An 18,030-nucleotide genomic window follows, 5' to 3' on the forward strand; every position below is an offset into this window, starting at 1 on the left:
GCCCCGCCTCCTGCATTAGCACTCATCATCACAGACATAATGAACAACGTGTTTAAAGACTTCATAATGAGTAATGTAGTTCTATAAATAAATAAATATAAAAAAATTGTACAAATAAATAAATAAAAACAAACGTCAAGCTGGCAGAGGGATGGACGCTGGGAGTTCTCACCTTCCACCACAGCGAGGGGGTAGCGCAGGTTGTCCGTGTGGCAGCTCAGGCAGTACTGCGTGGGCTGGAAGCCGATAGGCACGCTCCCCTTGTTGGCCACGCCCACCACCTGCTCCTCCAGTTCTGCCCACAGCTGGGCTTGTTCCCCATCATACTCCTGATCCAGCCACACATGGGTGGCTGCCTGTTTTTCCCCTACACACGCGCACGCACGCACGCACACACACAAGCACATTATTCCTGTATGTCATTTCATCAGTAGGAGCAGGAAATATTGTGAGAAAACAATATCGAAATAACCAGCCAAAGGGTGAGTTCTCCATATTGTGGCTACTCCAGTCAGGCAGCACTTGAGTAATCTCATTTCCTCTTCCACCTGTTGGTACACAATGCCCAGCGGTGCTGCACCAGATGGTAAACGTGGCATCACCCAGTCACAGGCAAGGGAGACACCTATAGTCCTGCATCTTCACGCACGAGCACTACCAGCCACGGCCTTCACGCTGGGTCCCTCACCCCCCACCCCTGACGGCCTTCACGCTGGGTCCCTCACCCCCCACCCCTGACGGCCTTCACTCTGGGTCCCTCACCCCCCACCCCTGACGGCCTTCACGCTGGGTCCCTCACCCCCCACCCCTGACGGCCTTCACGCTGGGTCCCTCACCCCCCACCCCTGACGGCCTTCACGCTGGGTCCCTCACCCCACACCCCCAGGACCTTCTCACTTCACACCCCTCCCAAGCCTCATTTACACCCAACACCAACGCTGTCCAGACAGGAGCGTACTATGAACAGACTACACTTATTGGATTTAATTCTGGTCAAACAAACCCTCATGCACGGGGTAGCTACAGTAACTCGCTGCCACCGCTCTCCTTCACTCTTGCGACAAGATTTGGGAAACTCTTATTAAAATCTCCCCACAGAGACCTGGCCCTAAATATATCATTTTCCACGTTGGGTCCTGATGAGGTCTCATAAGTGGACCCGGTTGCCTTTGTAAACTGAAGCTTCCATCACCTGACCAATCGGAGGGCAGGTGTTCGGATTTGTGTTTAAAAGTGTAAACTGAGAATGCCCCAGTGCTGAGTTGTGTCAGGTCCACGTCCTGCCATTATTTACCACAGCCAGAGGTGAAGTGTGAACAGCAAAAGAGTAAGACCCAGTCAGTCATTTGACACAGAAAACGTTTTTGCCCAAAGATTCTTCAGACTACACCAAAAAAGGTGATGTTATTTTATTTGAGGGACTTTTGGTACGTGATGTCTGCAGAGGCTTTTAAAAACGCCTCCTGCCCATCACAAAGAGATTACTCAAGAGTTGCTAGTTCTTATTTCAAAACATCCGATTTTCTAGCTGAGAAATTGCCAGAATTATTCCCAAAATTATTCCTAGAATTACCGTTTTGTTCAGCCCCTTTTGGACTAATAATAGGCTGGTTGCTTAATTAAAATGTGGCATGTTTAATTAGATTTTATACTGGGGTTTTTTAAATCTGTAATTTATCCAGGCATTAAAATGTAAAACCCTTCTTTTCATTTCTTAGGTTTTCCAGTCCTTTCCAGTTACATCAGAAGACCTAGAGCCATGCAGGCAGAATTCCCACTGCAGGAACAATCTGCACAAAACCTGCTGCTCCCTGAAGAATCAACACATTTCAGCCTTGTTTGTAAGTAGAACCTGTTCTGAACATACGTGAAACTCACGATTAGAGCACTTTGTGCATGTTCACTAAACAAGCCTTGAAGGCACACAGACATCTCCAGGCAGCTGCTGCTAAACACACTCAGTTACTGACAGGTTGCTCATTGCACACTCTCAGCGTGCCACGTTCCACCAGGAAGCTAATGATACTAGCTAGTGATCGGACTTTGACGTGACGGCATACGTGCGCAGTGAAGTGTCCCACAGCACAGTACAAACGTCTTAGGCCAAAGTTAGATCTGTTGTTTTAGCAATGGTGTAACCAACATGTCGAATTATTTCCCAGTCTCTTTATTAGAATATATCCTGAAAACACGGGACATTTCAGTGCAGTATTAAAAACGTAAAAAAAAAAAAAACAACTAAAAATCAGGAATCAAACAACTTCTATAGGCTACAGTGGCAAGTATTTAGTGTGACCTCACCTTACACTTTACAATTACAGGAACCGTAAACCTAAAACCTCAATGAAATGGTACCAGAAGATGACTTCCGAAAAGAGTTCAAGATGTGTTTAGTGCAACAGGAGGTCATGCTAAACACTGACTTTTGCCTGTAGAAGCCATTTTGTTCTGAAAATCTGTGTACATGTTTTGCTTGTATCTTAATAAAAAGACTGATAAATAATGACATATGATCATTATACCATTGCTAAAACAAATCTAATGGCCTAAGACTTCTGCTCAGTACTGTACATGTAAGAAGTAACTCTTACTGTGTTCATTTAGTCTGGCTTATGTGGAGTGTATACGGTGGGTTCATAGTCACTCAAGCCAAAGTACAATTGTCGCATTGCAAATGAAGCTCACCAATGCATAAGGAAATATACCTGTACATGTCTGTACACAGATACACACAAACACACCACTGTGCCGTCAAGGTACAAATCTTATTTTCAGACCACTCTTCTATCTGTTTAGCATATATCTACATTTCTACCTGTCTCTCTGTGTGTGTGTGTGTGTGTGTGTGTGTGTGTGGTGTGTGTGTGTGTGTGTGTCTGTGTGTGGTGTGTGTGTGGTGTGTCTGTGGTGTGTCTGTGGTGTGTCTGTGGTGTGTCTGTGGTACCCTCTGCAAGTCTGCGCTCATGGCCAAAGAAGACTCTCGTCTGGGCACTGTGCAGGCAGGGTAAGGGTAGCTGAGGCAGGGTGACGTCACTGGATGATTGGCTCACACTCTGAGGGCAAAAGGGCAAAGGTTAAAGGGGTGAGAAAGCCCATTAAATAAGGGGCTCTCATATTTGTTACCCCAATAATTTAATCTTCTGCAGAAATATCACTTGGCTGAAATCACAAATCCTCCCAACTTGAGTTACATGTAAATATATCTGCCACATTGTGCACCCAGCCGTGAGCAGGTGTGCTACGTGGCCATCGGAAAACACTGCAGGATCAGCCTTACTGAAGGAGCCAGAAAGACCCGGCTGGTGTGAACACGCGAGGGCCCACCAGCACCTGGTAGAGACACATGGGACCAAACCCAGCGCTCCACTACAGAGTGCACGTCATCGCTCACGTGGACGGAGGTCGCCAAGGCAACACACATGCGCCTGGCGCGTAATGGCCCTCCGTTATGCAGCTGTTGACCGATTTGATTGTATCGTCAACACACCACTGATGACACGCACACGCATTATCGCAAATCTTCCAGGTCTGATGGATTTGGCAACTGGTGCCTCACATAATATAAAGGGACTTAATCTAAAAAGGTAGTCTGGACAAGCACATTCTCAGGCAGAGCATGGAACCCTGTTAAGTCAGAGGCAGGGAGTTAGTTATGAATTCTGAATTATTCAGGGTTTGTGGCGAGCTAAAGAGCCCAAGTCCGTCACTGTCACTAACAGAGACTTAACGCAGGCCAGACGACTACATTCCAAAGCCCGTATGTTTACGCCACCCAGCATGTACGGGTATGGAGACGGAGACCCCGGCGTTTGCACGTACAAGCACGAGGACAGCCGCTCACCTTGTAGACGTAGAGGTACTCCCTGAGGAAGGCGCTCTGCTGGGTTGCCACCTGCTTGCTGTCGTTGATGAGAATGTGACGGAAGGCAGCGATGGCATTCTCGGGCTGGCGCAGCGTGAAGGACTGGCGACCGATGGTGAAGTTGATGTGGTCCTCAGCTAGTGTCCAGCCCTTGCCCTTATACACCTGCATAGCCTGACAGTAGCATCGCAACGCATGTCTCTTCTTTAGAGGGAGAGGAGGGATAGAGGGAGGGAGGGAGGGAGAGATTAATGGGTTGGGGAACAGAATTCCAGACCGACTGAAAATCAGGAATCTCCGTGTGTGTGTTCTTGGTTTGTAGATGCAGTTTCCTCCATTTCCACCACACTACTGGACTCGCGCTACCTCTTCAAACCCAAAGCAAACCACGTCCTCTCCTCACTAGTCTAAAACAGCGTAGGAGCAGAAGAGACACGCTGCAGCCTCACGGGCTGGGGAGAGCAGTGGGCGGGGTCTCACCTGTCCCGCCTTGCTGAACCGGTGGCCTGACAGGATCATGTGGAAGGCAAACTTCCGCACCATGGGGCTACGCATGTTAATGAAGCAGTGAGCCGCCTGCTCCAGTAAGAGCGCACTCCGCAGGTCAGAGTCCTGTCAGGGAAAAGAAGAGCTACATCAGCAAAGTACCAAACAGTCACATAAGTGTGCATCGCTGTGCACACGATGCACTCCCAAACACAGGGGGTTGTGTGTTACAGCAAACATCACTGAGAAGGAACACTCCTGACTTATGGACTCAGAGGCAAGAAGGCACAAGTGCACAGGCAGCAGTTTGGGTTTGCGGGGGAGGGGCTCACCTCACTAGTCATCTTGATGAGGAGGGCGGCAGCCTCAGAGTATTTGACCTGGCTCTTCAGAACCTCAGCGCTGAACAAAGCACAGCGCTCAGCTAACACCATGTTTCTGCAAGCACACACACACACACACACACACAGCACATTGAACGTCTTGTGCAAGTACAGAGCTTCTAAACTCCCATATTAATGCAGGGGTGAGCAAGTCATACTTGCAGACGTCTCGATATGTCTGGATGGCCGTTTCCATGTAGTGAGCAGGATAAGGCCTGGGGGCACCACTCTGCAGAAAGGCAGACATAGCTGCCATCTCCTACACACACACACACACACACACACACACACACACATCAAAGCTAGTGCATATACCTACGTATGCATGTGTGTCTGTGTGAGTGAGTGAGTGTGAGTGTGTGTGTGTGTGTGTGTGTGTGTGTCCTACCAGCGCTCCTGCAGCGTACAGCATGGCCTGGTCTGACAGGAAGTCCTTCTTGGCAGTGTGGTAGCAGCTATAGGCCAACTCATAGTGCTGAACCAGGAAGCAAAGGTCAGCCATCTTCCTGATCTGCAGTTCCGGAGCTTCTGGGGGATAACTGAGGTCACAAAGGTCAAAGATCAGATGAGCAGTTTTTAAAAACAAGCTAGGGAGTTAGAGGAGACCACACATGCAGAACGCCCAGGGGTGTGAGTGAGTGGGACTACAGGCAGCACGGATGGTATGAGCCAACTCACAGCAGTCCAGCTGTGTTCTTCAGTTCTGCAATACTCTTCTCTGGAACCTTCCCACCCCCAAACCACTTCTTCGTGGCTGAGAACAGAGAGCGGCTCAGTCCCTTCCTAGACACCAGCTAAAGTGGATATGAGAGAGAGAGAGAGAGAGAGAGAGAGAGAGAGAGAGAGAGAGAGAGACACGCAAGCAGTGAAGAGTGTCAGTGAAGCAGAGACAGGTTGGTCACGGGTAGTAAATGACAAAAAAAAGGAAGGTATTGATTCAGTGGTTTAAGGGGAAAGAATACATTTTAAAACAACCGAGTCACTATAATTAGGCGTTCAAATGTGCAGATCTATTGAAAGCATTTCAAGAGGCTGTGGCTTTCAAAGTGTCACAGCAATAAAAACAAAGTTTAACAGCAAAATTCATCTCCCTGCTCCTATTTCTGCACAGGTTTAAAAACCCCATCTCTCCCTTGAGTGCAGTGTTTGTCATGTTTCCAAAGATAGAGTGTCTTTGTATGCATTCATTTCAGTACAGTAACGTGAGCACCATTTCACTAGTTCTCTGAATACCGCTGATTCAATCCAGAGGATTAGTGAGCCGATCCTGGGACATTCTAATGGATCCAGATATCTTAAGTGTGATCCACGTGAAATACTTTGTTTTTTTTGTCTCTGCATTATTTACACATCTGGAACCCGACTGACACCGAGACAGCAATCAAGCACGTTATCAGGAGCTCATGTGCAGTATAACGTGTGCAGCGTGTTCCTCAAAACAACAACGGTCAAGAGCACAAGAGCTGCATGCACTGGACATGGCATCTCACACGGTGGTGATGACTGAGGCAGGTTCAATACGATCAGCGCTATAAAGCAGAAAGAAACCATTCGAAAGAGTTCACAAGGTCACTCAGGAAAAGTGACTTCACCCAGGCAACAAACTCTGCAGGGTGTTTTGCGATTGGCAGGAGGGAAAAAAAAAAACAGAATACAGAGGCTTAGGTGCATGTGCTGTTCTAGATGACCAGCCAGCGTGTGTAATCATTCCTTCTCAATCTTTCTTAATGCAGAATTCATTGAGCTCAAGCAAAATAAGGCTTGCTTGAACTGGATTTTATTTAAAATGTACTATGAAAATATGAGTACTGAATTGGATTCCATATCAGCAGATACTCACTACTAAAGTACTTAGTTCGGGCGCAAAAATGCCGGATGGGAACAGCCCTACTATTTTGTGTGTGTGGCTTTGTAAGCGTGTACCTGGTCATTAAGCTGGCGGATGTTCTTCTCAATATGCGGGAGCAGTCCTCTGAAAGTGAACTCCTGGATGAACTGGCGGATGCGGTCGTGGTCGTTGAGGGTCAGACAGGCCCCGTGGGCCACGGGGGTGGAGCTAGCCGGTAACCCGCCCTGCTTCCTCGAGGTGTCAATGCTGTTCACAGCCACACTGGGGTTGCCAGGGTAACCCAGGTTGGACGTCTGGTCCAGCTCCAGCGGATGGGATTCAGAGAGGGCATCTGCTGAGGCAAGAACACCGCGAAAGCATTAAAAAAAAAAAACCCTCCCTATCCTGTCAGGGGAATTTTCTTGCCAAGCGCAAAAGCTTCCGGTCATCTACACAGCTTCACCTGACACGTCATGACCGTCCACCTCCGAGCTGACGTTATTCTCCACGTTATTCACTGCAGCATCCTCGCACGCTTCCTGCAAGAAATGACGAACACGAGGGTTAGCCGACGGGTGTGCGAAGGCACGATGCGCAAGGCTTCCACCAGCCCCCCGGGGGCGCTGTGGAGCAGGTCAGCACAGCACAGCGGGACTCACGGGGCTCTGTGCCCGACTCTTCTGTAAGTACTGGCTCCAGGGGTCAGGCATCTGCTCGGCAGGTCCAGCAGCAGCTGCCCTGGAGTTGATCTTTAGCAGGTAGCAGCACTGAGTGCCATACCTCTGCTTCATGTCCTCGTACACGGAGTCGGCCCTGGGGGGGGGGGCACAAGTCTCAGTGTCACATGGCGCTAGGAACTTCTGGAGGCAGCGGAGCTGTCAAAGGAAGTGGTTTTATTTTGAAATGAATATAAATACATTATTCTGAAGACATTACTATCCAAACAAAAAAAAGAAAAGAACCAGTACTTCGCTACTAATTGGTTTCTCTCAAGCATACAGTTATGGAGGTCACTGTACTTAATTACCACAATGTATAAAAGACAAACATTACAGTCAAACTTCAGTGTATACACACACACACACCTCTGCTCATCTCCATCACTGATGTCGTGCAGTAGGACGTAGTATTTGAGTGTGTTGGGGATGAACCATTTGGGGTGGGTGTACTCTCCACTGTGCTGGACCCTGTGCTGCTCCTGAGAGAGCCTCTGGAACTGCTCAGTGGGTGCGGCTTCACGGGACGACACTACCAGCATACCTGGAACCCACTGGAGTGAAGGAGTACACAGGCAAACACCTGGGGATGGGGTGTGGGTGTGGCTGTCTGATGAAGGATACAGGCTAAGTAGTGGTTGAGAAACTCGTGGTCTGACGCAGGCATGGACTGCAGAAAGTTCTCCCTATATGCCTCGAACCACGGAGTTGTTGCTGAGAAACGCACACAGACACACACCATTTCACACAAAATCTTTGAGCACAGCAAGGTAGAAGGGAGAGAGAGAGAGAGAGAGAGAGAGAGAGAGAGAGAGAGAGAGAGAGAGAGAGAGAGAGAGAGAGAGAGAGAGAGAGAGAGAGAGAGAGAGAGAGAGAGAGAGAGAGAGAGAGAGAGAGAGAGAGAGAGAGAGAGAGAGAGAGAGAGAGAGGTGAGCTTTGAAAGGAAGAACAAACTTTAGATTCCAGGCCATTAGTGGGTTCTGCTTACCACTGTGGGAGAAAGAAAACAGAGCACTGCAGACATACATACCTGTAAACTTTCAGATCAAACCGAAAGATGTTTTCAGAGCGTTCAGTTTATGGCAGCAAATTCATATGCTTGAAAAAGAAGGAGAGGAAAAGCTCTGGAGTTGGACTGTCGAGGCGGCCCTGCTGCTCTCTGAGGAAGTCTCAGCTCCCCACCACCAAAGAACCATGTGTGTGTTAATGTGAAAAGCTCAACAGATATTCAGTGATCTTAAATAATACTTCCACCATACTCAAGCAACCTGACACTTTAAGAAAAAAAAAATTAACTGAAAACTGCAAAAATAAATAAATACCAATAGAGCATAAAATAAATTTCTTGCAGGCCCAAACTACAGGACAGAATCATTTGAGAAACAGAACAATAACTGTTTACTAAAATCAACAGTCTAAACAAATCAGGAGCCAAAAAACGGTGATGCAGTTATATGCAAACACAGCTGAACACATCCGCATGGTTCTTCATGTAAAACTAAAACAACACATCAATTCCTGAAAAGGCTTCGAGACGTCCCTTGGCGTGTAGACAGGGTGCTTTTTTCTGTCTATCAGCAGCTCACGCTGCGCGTCAGAGCCAGCGAAGGTGTTCAGCGTGCCACCAACATAAACGTGTGCTAACTGCAACAGAATCTAAAGCAGCTACACATTTAGAAAGAGGCAAGACCAGGCAGTGAAAGGGATTAGAGAGTGAGGAAAATGACTCATGAATCAGAAAGGGTGGACTCCAAAATGAACTGTTCAAATCAAAGTTCCACAACCACTAAAGCTGAAAAGATAGCATTCAAATTAGGCTATTAACCCATTTTTTCCTGTAACAAACTACAAGCCTACGATCGGTTGTAAATGGAATCCTTGAGAGAGGCATATTTGCTGTTAGCAACCAGCCAATGAGTCATTTATCTCAATATCTTTTTCTCTCCTTCAGTCGCACTCAGACATACACGCACTAAGGCTTCCACCACGTCGATGGACAGGAGAGAGAGAACCAGAATACCAGCAGCGTTACAGAGTTACAGTTCTGCTACGGAGAGAAACAGGAAGAGATGAGGAGTGGGTGACCAGAGGCCCAGCGCAGCCTGAAGCAAATACCTGTGTAGAATTTGGAGGAGCTGAGCTGGGTGAATGTGTCTTTCCAGTCAGAGTACCAGGGAACGCTCGCTTTGACCGAGCGGTCTGGGAGAGGGAGAAAGAGGCAGAGAGCCGGAGAGGCTGGTTAGAGGTCGCGCCGAACACCCACACCACTCCTCTGCCACCTCCACCCCCGAACTCGCAGGTGCAGCACGGACCTCCAACACCTCTTTACAGCTTTAACAGAACTTCAGGCAGATCAGCTGGCTTATTACATAATCAGTGAGTGAAACTGAACTGCGCGTCTTAACTGCCGGACATAGGCACCACACACCCGCCTTCATTTATTTTTTTTAAATTATTGGCAACCACTGAAACTAAATAAATGTAAGACATGAATGTCTAAGGTCAAATAACACAGTTCCTAAACTTTCTATTTGTTATTAGTTTCTGTCTGGAAAAAATAGGATTTTCTTAATAAAGGTCCTAAAGCACAACTTAACCCTACGCATACCAGGACCACATGACCTCTCAAAGAAAAAGCAGGTGATAATACATCTTCTTGTCAGATAATGACTTCCTATATAAGAAGCTTGGAAAATAAATTAATTTAATGTGAAATGTTACATTTGGAGTCAAACCAACCACTATTGTGTGTGCTCGCTCTCTCTCTCTCTCTCTCACTCTCTCACTCAGCAACATGTAAACATGTTATCCCTGTATATCACATCAGGAGGTGCAGGAAGGCCTACGAGAAAACATCATGCCTCTTAAACAAATTAACCACCCAACAGGTGATTTCTACCTATTCTGGATTCTCCTCTGGTGCTACACTTGAGTAAAGGAGCCCCACAGCTCCAACGCAGGCACTGTGGGCTGGGTCCTGTGCATTTCATTTTTTCAAGGTCAAACATATATTAAAGGCTCATAAGCAAAACCCATTACTGAAACCAAGTCCTAAAACAGCATGTGTTACATATTCCAAGGCATGGTACCCCTTTAGTGCCTGTCAAATCCATTAAGTGGCTAGTTGCCTCAGAAAATAAGAAGCTTAGCTAGTCTGCTAATCAGGCCCTGCCCCACCACGTGTGCTGTGTTATGGTTGCTAAACGAGGAGCACTGTGGTGTAGTGGACCACTGATGGTGGGCTCTGTAACTGGGGGGAGCACTAGTATGTTGACTCCACAGAAGGGCAAAGGGCAGGGTAAGTCTCTTCTGAATCGATCAATTGATCGATGAATCAGTCAGACATACCAAGGTACACTACCATATATTTTTGCCTGGAAACACACACACTCACACACACACACACACACACTTAGGGAGAGTTCTTACCAGAATGTCATCCATATGTTAAAAAAAAAAAGTAAAAAAAAAAAAAACCACATGGAAATAAAAACAAATTTAGAGAATATAACAAATGAGATGCAAAGCAACGGAGTATGAACCAGAACTATTAACGTTCACTTTTAATACACACAGACTACTTTTTTGCCTGGTAACAGAAGCAAAAACAAAGCTATGAAAAAGCAAGTCATTCTTTAGCTTCTTATGAAAAGAATGAAACAGTAAGTCACAGTAAAATGCAGACAGAGAACAAATTCTACTTTCACTTTTCATTTTCTGTCAAGCCAACTCAGTCTGTCTGTCTGTCTGTGTCTCACCGCTGATGTTGAGGTCGTAGTCTCCAGCAGTTACGACGTTCGCGGGTAGTCCTTCGGGGGGCTGGCAGCCAGACACGGCCTGACTCAGGAGCTTGCGGACCTCGCCGGGTTGCAGCGGCTGCGTGTTCACCCCCGTTACACTGATCCTCAGGCCCTTCACCACTACCACCAGGTTGTTGGGGTCACGCAGGTGACCTGCAGCACAGACACACCACACCCACAAAACTCACATGGGCGTAGACAGGAAGAGGTTTCTACATCTGACTTATTTATCTGCTATTGGATCAGCACTCGTGTGGGTGTTTGTAGGTGCCAAAAGGGTACTAGACAGTAAATGAGAAGGTGGCGATTAAATTAGGGTCACTGCGACTATACAACATACAAATGTCACAATATTTAGAAACAGTCACCCAGAGTGCATGAGAGCACCATGACAGCTCACAAACAAGAAAAGCAGGACCATGTTTAATAGCAGGATTATGAACAGCGAGTTGTTTTCAGAGCAGCGCCCAAAGTGAGAACAGCGTATCGAGACTGTTTCGAAACATTCCTAAATAAATCAGCTACATTAGCCAGGGACAAACACACACTCTTAGAAAGGCAATGCATGGTGATTTTTTTCCCTGTTGTAATCAGATGAAGAGGGTCCTGTAAGAGCGCTCTCTATAGTAAGTGAAAGTAAAATCTAAAACAGTGGGTCAGCAACGCAAGTAGGTGCACACATGTAATAATTTCCTTTGTTTCCTGTGCACTCAGACACCAGCAACAAGACCGTATGGAACAAAATTTGTATTTGTTCACTTTGATATTTTAAAGTGAAGTTGCTATAGAATTATTCATATTCGCCATGGTTCACAAATGTAGGACTTAAACGTGCATTGGCTGCCTGTATTATTCTATCACATATAGCAAATGAATAATATTTCTAAACTGACTCACTCAAGTTCAGAACCACAGCACCATACACTTCTGATGCTCGCCAAACTCAAAATGACTCCAAGATGGTCTGACTCCTGAGTCAGCGTAGGGTAATTTTGCTGTTTTGTAAAACTAATTTTATGATATATAAACCTAAAATCTTTTTTTTTTTTTTTTATTGGGGGGGGGGGGGGGGGGGGGTTATGCCAGATGCAGATTCTGTGTACCACCCAACAGCCTTTCCGAGAACAGGCTCCTAATAAATAACACGCATATTCTCTGCATAAATGAGTACTTAGCGATGCGTATTTCGCCATGTATGAAATGAGGGGCGAAAGCCCCCGGTCCCCTCCAGCATCACACAATACTGCATTAGCTCGACAGCTACGGAGGACAGGACGGCCAAGCGGCCCACAAGGGTGTGGGCAGTCAAAAGAGGCTCTGCCGCAACGTAAAGAAGAAACGCGATCTCGGACCTGTGCGTGTTGGTGCCAACGGGGGCTCCGGTAACCGGTGAAGCGATCGGGTGTCATGTACGGAGAAGAGAGAGAGAGAGAGAGATGAGAGAGAGAGAGAGAGAGAGAGAGAGAGAGAGAGAGAGAGAGAGAGAGAGAGAGAGAGAGAGAGAGGGCCCACTTCAGGTCACCCCTCGCCGGGTTTTTATGATGTATACGCGAACGTTACGATGAGTGCGATGCTGTTTTGGAGGCAGTGGAGGGGTGGAGTGGTGGAGGGTCTTACCCTCCGAGGTCAGGCGGCAGAAAGGCCGCAGCAGCTCGGGGAAACTCAGGTTGTTCCTGCGGGTCACTCTCTCCGCGTCCGCGCTGCACAGGACGGCCACCGTCGGCACGAACGAGTCCTGGACGAACTCCTGCACGGACTGGGCGCACTGGGCCATCGCGCTCCTCGTACGGGGAGAGACGGATGACTCTGTCGTCTGCGTTTCCTCGGGGTGAAGGCGCTGCTTTTGACTTAAAAACAACTGCCCGACTGACAGCCCAAGGCAACCATGTTGAATCCTGTCTACCAAGTGATCTAATTCCCGTCAGGCATTGCGGCTGTCAGGTGACAGCAGGGAAGGAACGTTTCCTCCAAAATAAAAGTCTTTGGTTATCTTTGGTATATTGATACCTATCAACTTTCAGTAGGTCATGAAGCTAAATAAAATTTTAATTAAAATAAATAAATATTTTAAATTAAAAAAAATATTATATTATACAATTAATTAATTACATTAATTCTCATCAGCAAGTGTTTTCTCTAGTCAATGTTGGTTTAAACTTTGAAGTATGCAAGAATGCGCTTGAAGAAAATAAACAAGGCATTTAGGGACACATGTCACATATAACTTCTATACTTGGGTGCACAGGTTGGTTGGTAGCAGTTTGTTTACTGCCAACGAACAGTGAAGTGACCCTTCAAATATGTTATATCGATATATCTTACTGGAGCACAATAATTCTGCTAAGGGTTTAGAAAGTAAAGTTATACAACCTGTTGATTACCTTGGGAACATACACTGGGTAGTCAAACTAGTGTGCTCCGGATTTATGCAACTGTGCAAAGCAGGTGTTGTGAAAAGTAACCCTAAAAATTTGTATCTGTAAAAAAATGTAAAAGGATGTTAAAAAGTATAACTCAAGACAGAAAAAGGCACCACCTGATATGGTAAAATAATAAAATTCTTTAGACCTTGGTCAACAATCTTGTCTTCTTTTTCTTATCGCAAGATGTGCTTTCTGTCACCAACCAGAGCTTTAGTTACTTAAGTCAGGTTTGAAGAAACAATGCTTTCAGATAAACCCAAATTAGTTTAATTATTTTTCTATTGTATAAAGGTGTAAAAAAAAAAAAAAAAATCCCAAATAATACAATTTGTTAAATATATCAATGTTTTACATGAGCTATATTACAACCAATCCTAATGTAACTATTTCGAAAATTAAGAAATGCTGTATGTTCTTTTGCAGAAACAGACTCTCGTCTACCAGTTTGGCCAGTGCTGTTTGCATGGTATCTTTGATAGGATAAGGGGATTCCCATAAGACATATTCAAAATAGCTAACAAAGGTTAGACATTATTATCAGCTTCTGGGCATACTATAGGCTGATAAGAATAAGGAAGTTGGAGTGTTTGCAACCCGGTTAAAAAAAAAGGGAAAGAGAAAAAGAAGAAAAAGCCACAGCTGGCAGGTCTGTAGGTGCGTGGTACACGAGCCAACAGGTGCCGTCTTATTTTGCTTCCGACTGAGAAAACTGTAGGCAGCGAAAACCATGGACAGCGCTATGACAGAGAACGAATGTCCAGTGTGTAAAGACACTATCAAGACTCCTTCAGAGCCAACTCCATGCTGTAAAAAAGTGTGAGTAAACATCAGCTCAGCTTCAACTCAATCGGACACTTTTGACACGCTAGCGTTTCTTCCTAGCTCTGTGCCCATGTAGTCATTAGTAATAACTCCGCTGCTGACAGGACTGATTTAATAAGGTTCTTAGTCTTCTAAAGAATATATGTATGCATTTATTTAAACGTTTCAGTGTTGTGGAAACTGTAAAAGTGTGCTGCCTATGCCATGTCATCTCAGAAAACTTTTCAATATTTTTTCGAAGAAACAATGTTTATATATGTGATTATTTAGGAAGAATATTAAATAGGAAGAATATTAAATATTCTCACTAGAAGAAACTTTCATTTTGGGGTGAATTTTCCTGACTGCATGTATATGGTTTCTGATAATTACGCACCAGTGTTCTGGGAAGCCTCAAAGTGAAAGTATTTGTCTGAGGGGAAATTTAATCTGTTGGTGTTTACATTTTCTCACAGGAATGTAGTATTACGGAATATTCCAGTGACCACTCTGTAGAGTTTAAAATAAATGAACTTGATTTTCCTTTCAAAAATAATTTTGCTCTCTCTCTCTCTCTCTCTCTCTCTCTCTCTCTCTCTCTCTGTCTGTCTGTCTGTCTGTCTCTCTCTCTAGGTTTTGTCAGACTTGTCTTACACAGTCAACTAGACTAAGACGTCACTGCCCCTACTGTAGGAGCCCAGTAGGCACTGGTGCCACTGGTGCAACTAGTGTGAGAGTATAAAATTTTAAAAACCTCTAGACTGACGTTATGGATCTATTATACTGAAAATGATTCTAATGGAATATAATGGAAATTTTTATATTGAATTTATTAGGTTGCACCCAGTTTAAAGACCTAATTTACTTATTTGTTCTGTAAATAGTTATTTTCATTTCTAATTGATCAAACACATGAATAGGTCTTGGGCATCCATTAAAAGATCCTCTGGTATTTCCTTCAGTCTAAACAGGTACCAGCTGTCAGGTCTGCTTGGGGATGACACTAGCTTCACGGTTACACGACCTGTTGGGTAACAGTATACGGCAGTGAGTCAGCCGACTTGGACCCACAAACGCTTGTTTACATGTTTTAATGCTCTAGAAATGAAAGTATCTGTTTTAGAGTGCATACTATTCTAGTCCTTTCTTTGTCTATACATTTGTGTATTTTTGCTTCTAACCACAGACTCCTCAACCAACTCAGAGAAGACCATTGCTGGCATTATCCTCAACCTTAAATGATGGCCTCAATCAGGCGTTCTCCAGAGCCTGGTGCACAAGCCTGTTCTCCTGCTCCTACTGTACCTCAGAGAAGGCCAACTCCCATACCACGAGGTCAACATCTCCCAGAATGTGGTGACACCTACTAACACACCACCTCCTCTTCCTGTTCCAGTGCAAAGGCTCTTGCCGCCGGCAGCAAACCGCACCCCTCTCATTACACCTCATGCATCTGATGATGAAATGTAAGTTTGCTGTTTTTAATGCCTGGGACAACCAGTCAGACAACAAAAGGAGCTTTTTGGCCATAAGAGCGTAAGTGTCATTTCATGATATAATAAGACATGTTTCCCTTACAGAGACTGGTCAAGTGAAATTGCTCTCATGGAAAATGCCTCCAGACAACTTTCAGGGTAAATAGACTCATGCATATGAATGCAGGCACATGTGCATGTACACGCACACACACACACACACACACACACACAATTTTGCTTTTTGCACTTACAGACACTGGACTACAAACATTAACCAATGGAAAAATCCCCTTAAGAATCACACACAAATATGCACATACAGAAGTGTGCACACACCACAGTGTCTTTTATCTTTTCTAACATTTCTAACTGATTCCTTTTTGTGATTCTCTTCCCATTCATCCTGTCCACTGTTTCAGCCCCCCCTCAGTGAGAACCTTTCACTGTCCATACTGTCAGCAGGGTGGACTGGATGACTTGGATCTGCGAGATCACTGCAGTGCCAACCATCTCACAGATGCCAGATATGTGGTCAGTAACAGCTCATGACATTAATGAAGAAAGCGTTACACCTCTCTGCATATTGATCCAGCTTGACATAATCTGTATGGCTTATAGGGCCAAAGAAAAGAGTCTGGTGAATATTATGACACCAACTTTAAGTAGGCTAAAGTGACTGAGTGTGCTGTCTGTCTAGGTGTGTCCCTGTGTGCGTCTGTCACTGCCTCATGGTAACCAAGAGTACCACAGCAGGGACTTCATTGGCCATCTAACCTACGGCACTGGCTACTACATTGAGGATGTAACTGTAAGAACAGACTCAGACCACAAAGCATACATATATATGCAGATCATAAATAACCCACACACACAAACAAAAATACATAACCCCACACATACAAACACACACATCCATCCACACACACACACACACACACACACACACACACACACACGCGGCATTCCACCTACTGTATTTTGTTTTTTGTCTGCTTGACAGAACATCTACCAGAGTGATGACATTAACATGCAGGCTGCAATACTGATGTCGCTGTCACAAGCCCATTAGCATGACCACTGGAGACCACTCCTGATCCTTTACAGACAATTCATCAGTTCTCTAAAGTTGCATAAGATACATAAAGAAGACTTACATTAATGAAAACTTATATGAACAATGCAATTACTTGGTATTTCAGTAATAAAATATGATCAGGAATCAGGAATCAGTAATAGCATCATTGACATCACTGGGATATTTTTGTAAAGTAGCCTTTTCCATTGTATCTCTTCACACCGCATTTGTTGCAAATTCTGCCCTTTGTGCATAATTCATTATATCAAATGTCAAATATGTTTGCACACTTTTTGTTAATTTCATTTATTAGGCAGGCTTTTGAGATAGACTATGATAGACTATGTTTCCTGCAAAATAACTTGTGCAAGAAAGTGTTTCGAAAATGATTGACAGAATCTGTAAATGTACAACTCATCAGCAAAACCAATAGCACTAGTCCAACCCAGTCATCACTGCCGTAAGGACTACATTGACAGTACTCACCTCTTTATTAAGCCATGTTGTTAATCATATATATTATCAGTCCAGCCTCCTTATCACTGTTAGTCTGGCCCCTTCTCTTCTTTGCTATATTCTTACATGAACACAAAAGTGCACTGATCGTATAGTAGAGATCGCAATAGTAGAATGCACACTCACATGATTAAGGAAAGACCACAAAATACAAAAAATGTCAACTCATGGAACATCTCCTTTGCCTATTAAGTGCTGAGAGCCTGTGTTTGATGAGTCATTATTGGGAGTTTATTATACATTTGAACAAGAGAAGCGGGGCTTCTGCTTAACGGGTGGCTGAAGTAGCTGATGGTGTTTTGTGTATTATGCTTTAATGATAGCGGCTATGCACTGCATGTGAAATGAACATTTTAACTGTAGATGTCACTTTTGCTTTAGTATGATACCTTTACTGAGAGATCATGTAATGACTGTAATGAGGTGCGAGTTCCTAGCAGTTCTGAATTCTCTAAGGATTTATAAAGTTATAATTGTTGTAAAGTTTGCACGATATTTGTAATTGCATTTTATAAATATGTCAGTGTGTTGATGTGATCATCACTATTTTCTAGAAATCATGTATAAAATTATGTTGTGCTTTTCTCTTGTAGTGATAATCCTCACTCTCAAGTGAGACGTCAAATCCATATTCTGCCTAATACAGATCAATTAATAAAATA

General features: G+C 44.8%; 2 protein-coding genes across 3 annotated transcripts in view; one reads left to right on the forward strand and one right to left on the reverse strand.

Moving 5' to 3' along the window:
* Window positions 1-13,030, reverse strand: part of trappc8 (trafficking protein particle complex 8) — a 21,471-nt gene extending 8,441 nt beyond the window's left edge. Inside the window, exons 1-16 of one of the 2 annotated variants that reach the window (XM_035524161.1) lie at window positions 12,693-13,030; window positions 11,034-11,228; window positions 9,391-9,474; window positions 7,900-7,989; window positions 7,645-7,819; window positions 7,219-7,372; window positions 7,023-7,098; window positions 6,655-6,911; window positions 5,410-5,525; window positions 5,120-5,270; window positions 4,890-4,990; window positions 4,681-4,786; window positions 4,343-4,474; window positions 3,842-4,066; window positions 2,945-3,053; window positions 173-367 (exon numbers count right to left, since the gene is read on the reverse strand). In XM_035524161.1, coding sequence (XP_035380054.1) covers window positions 173-367; window positions 2,945-3,053; window positions 3,842-4,066; window positions 4,343-4,474; window positions 4,681-4,786; window positions 4,890-4,990; window positions 5,120-5,270; window positions 5,410-5,525; window positions 6,655-6,911; window positions 7,023-7,098; window positions 7,219-7,372; window positions 7,645-7,819; window positions 7,900-7,989; window positions 9,391-9,474; window positions 11,034-11,228; window positions 12,693-12,849 — 2,323 coding nt within the window. In that variant the 5' untranslated portion in view covers window positions 12,850-13,030. The remainder of the gene's footprint in view (window positions 1-172; window positions 368-2,944; window positions 3,054-3,841; window positions 4,067-4,342; window positions 4,475-4,680; window positions 4,787-4,889; window positions 4,991-5,119; window positions 5,271-5,409; window positions 5,526-6,654; window positions 6,912-7,022; window positions 7,099-7,218; window positions 7,373-7,644; window positions 7,820-7,899; window positions 7,990-9,390; window positions 9,475-11,033; window positions 11,229-12,692) is intronic. The other variant, XM_035524162.1, reaches the window with a different exon arrangement.
* Window positions 13,031-14,140: 1,110 nt separating this feature from the next.
* Window positions 14,141-16,949, forward strand: LOC113585988 (E3 ubiquitin-protein ligase RNF114). Its single transcript, XM_035524399.1, has 7 exons — window positions 14,141-14,314; window positions 14,933-15,018; window positions 15,555-15,765; window positions 15,880-15,933; window positions 16,197-16,308; window positions 16,475-16,585; window positions 16,778-16,949. The coding sequence occupies exons 1-7, from the start codon at window positions 14,226-14,228 to the stop codon at window positions 16,844-16,846; spliced, it is 732 nt and encodes a 243-aa protein (XP_035380292.1). The 5' UTR covers window positions 14,141-14,225; the 3' UTR covers window positions 16,847-16,949.
* The last annotated feature ends 1,081 nt before the right edge of the window (window positions 16,950-18,030 follow it).

Source organism: Electrophorus electricus, chromosome 3 (assembly GCF_013358815.1).
Source record: "Electrophorus electricus isolate fEleEle1 chromosome 3, fEleEle1.pri, whole genome shotgun sequence".
Taxonomy (NCBI): domain Eukaryota; kingdom Metazoa; phylum Chordata; class Actinopteri; order Gymnotiformes; family Gymnotidae; genus Electrophorus; species Electrophorus electricus.

Bases quoted from the DNA above. Each gene is read 5' to 3' on its own strand.
- LOC113585988 (XM_035524399.1), top strand. From the start codon at position 14,226: ATGGACAGCGCTATGACAGAGAACGAATGTCCAGTGTGTAAAGACACT. The intron at 15,766-15,879 runs GTAAGTTTGCTG...TTTCCCTTACAG, and splicing joins CATGCATCTGATGATGAAAT to AGACTGGTCAAGTGAAATTG. The intron at 15,934-16,196 runs GTAAATAGACTC...CCACTGTTTCAG, and splicing joins GCCTCCAGACAACTTTCAGG to CCCCCCCTCAGTGAGAACCT.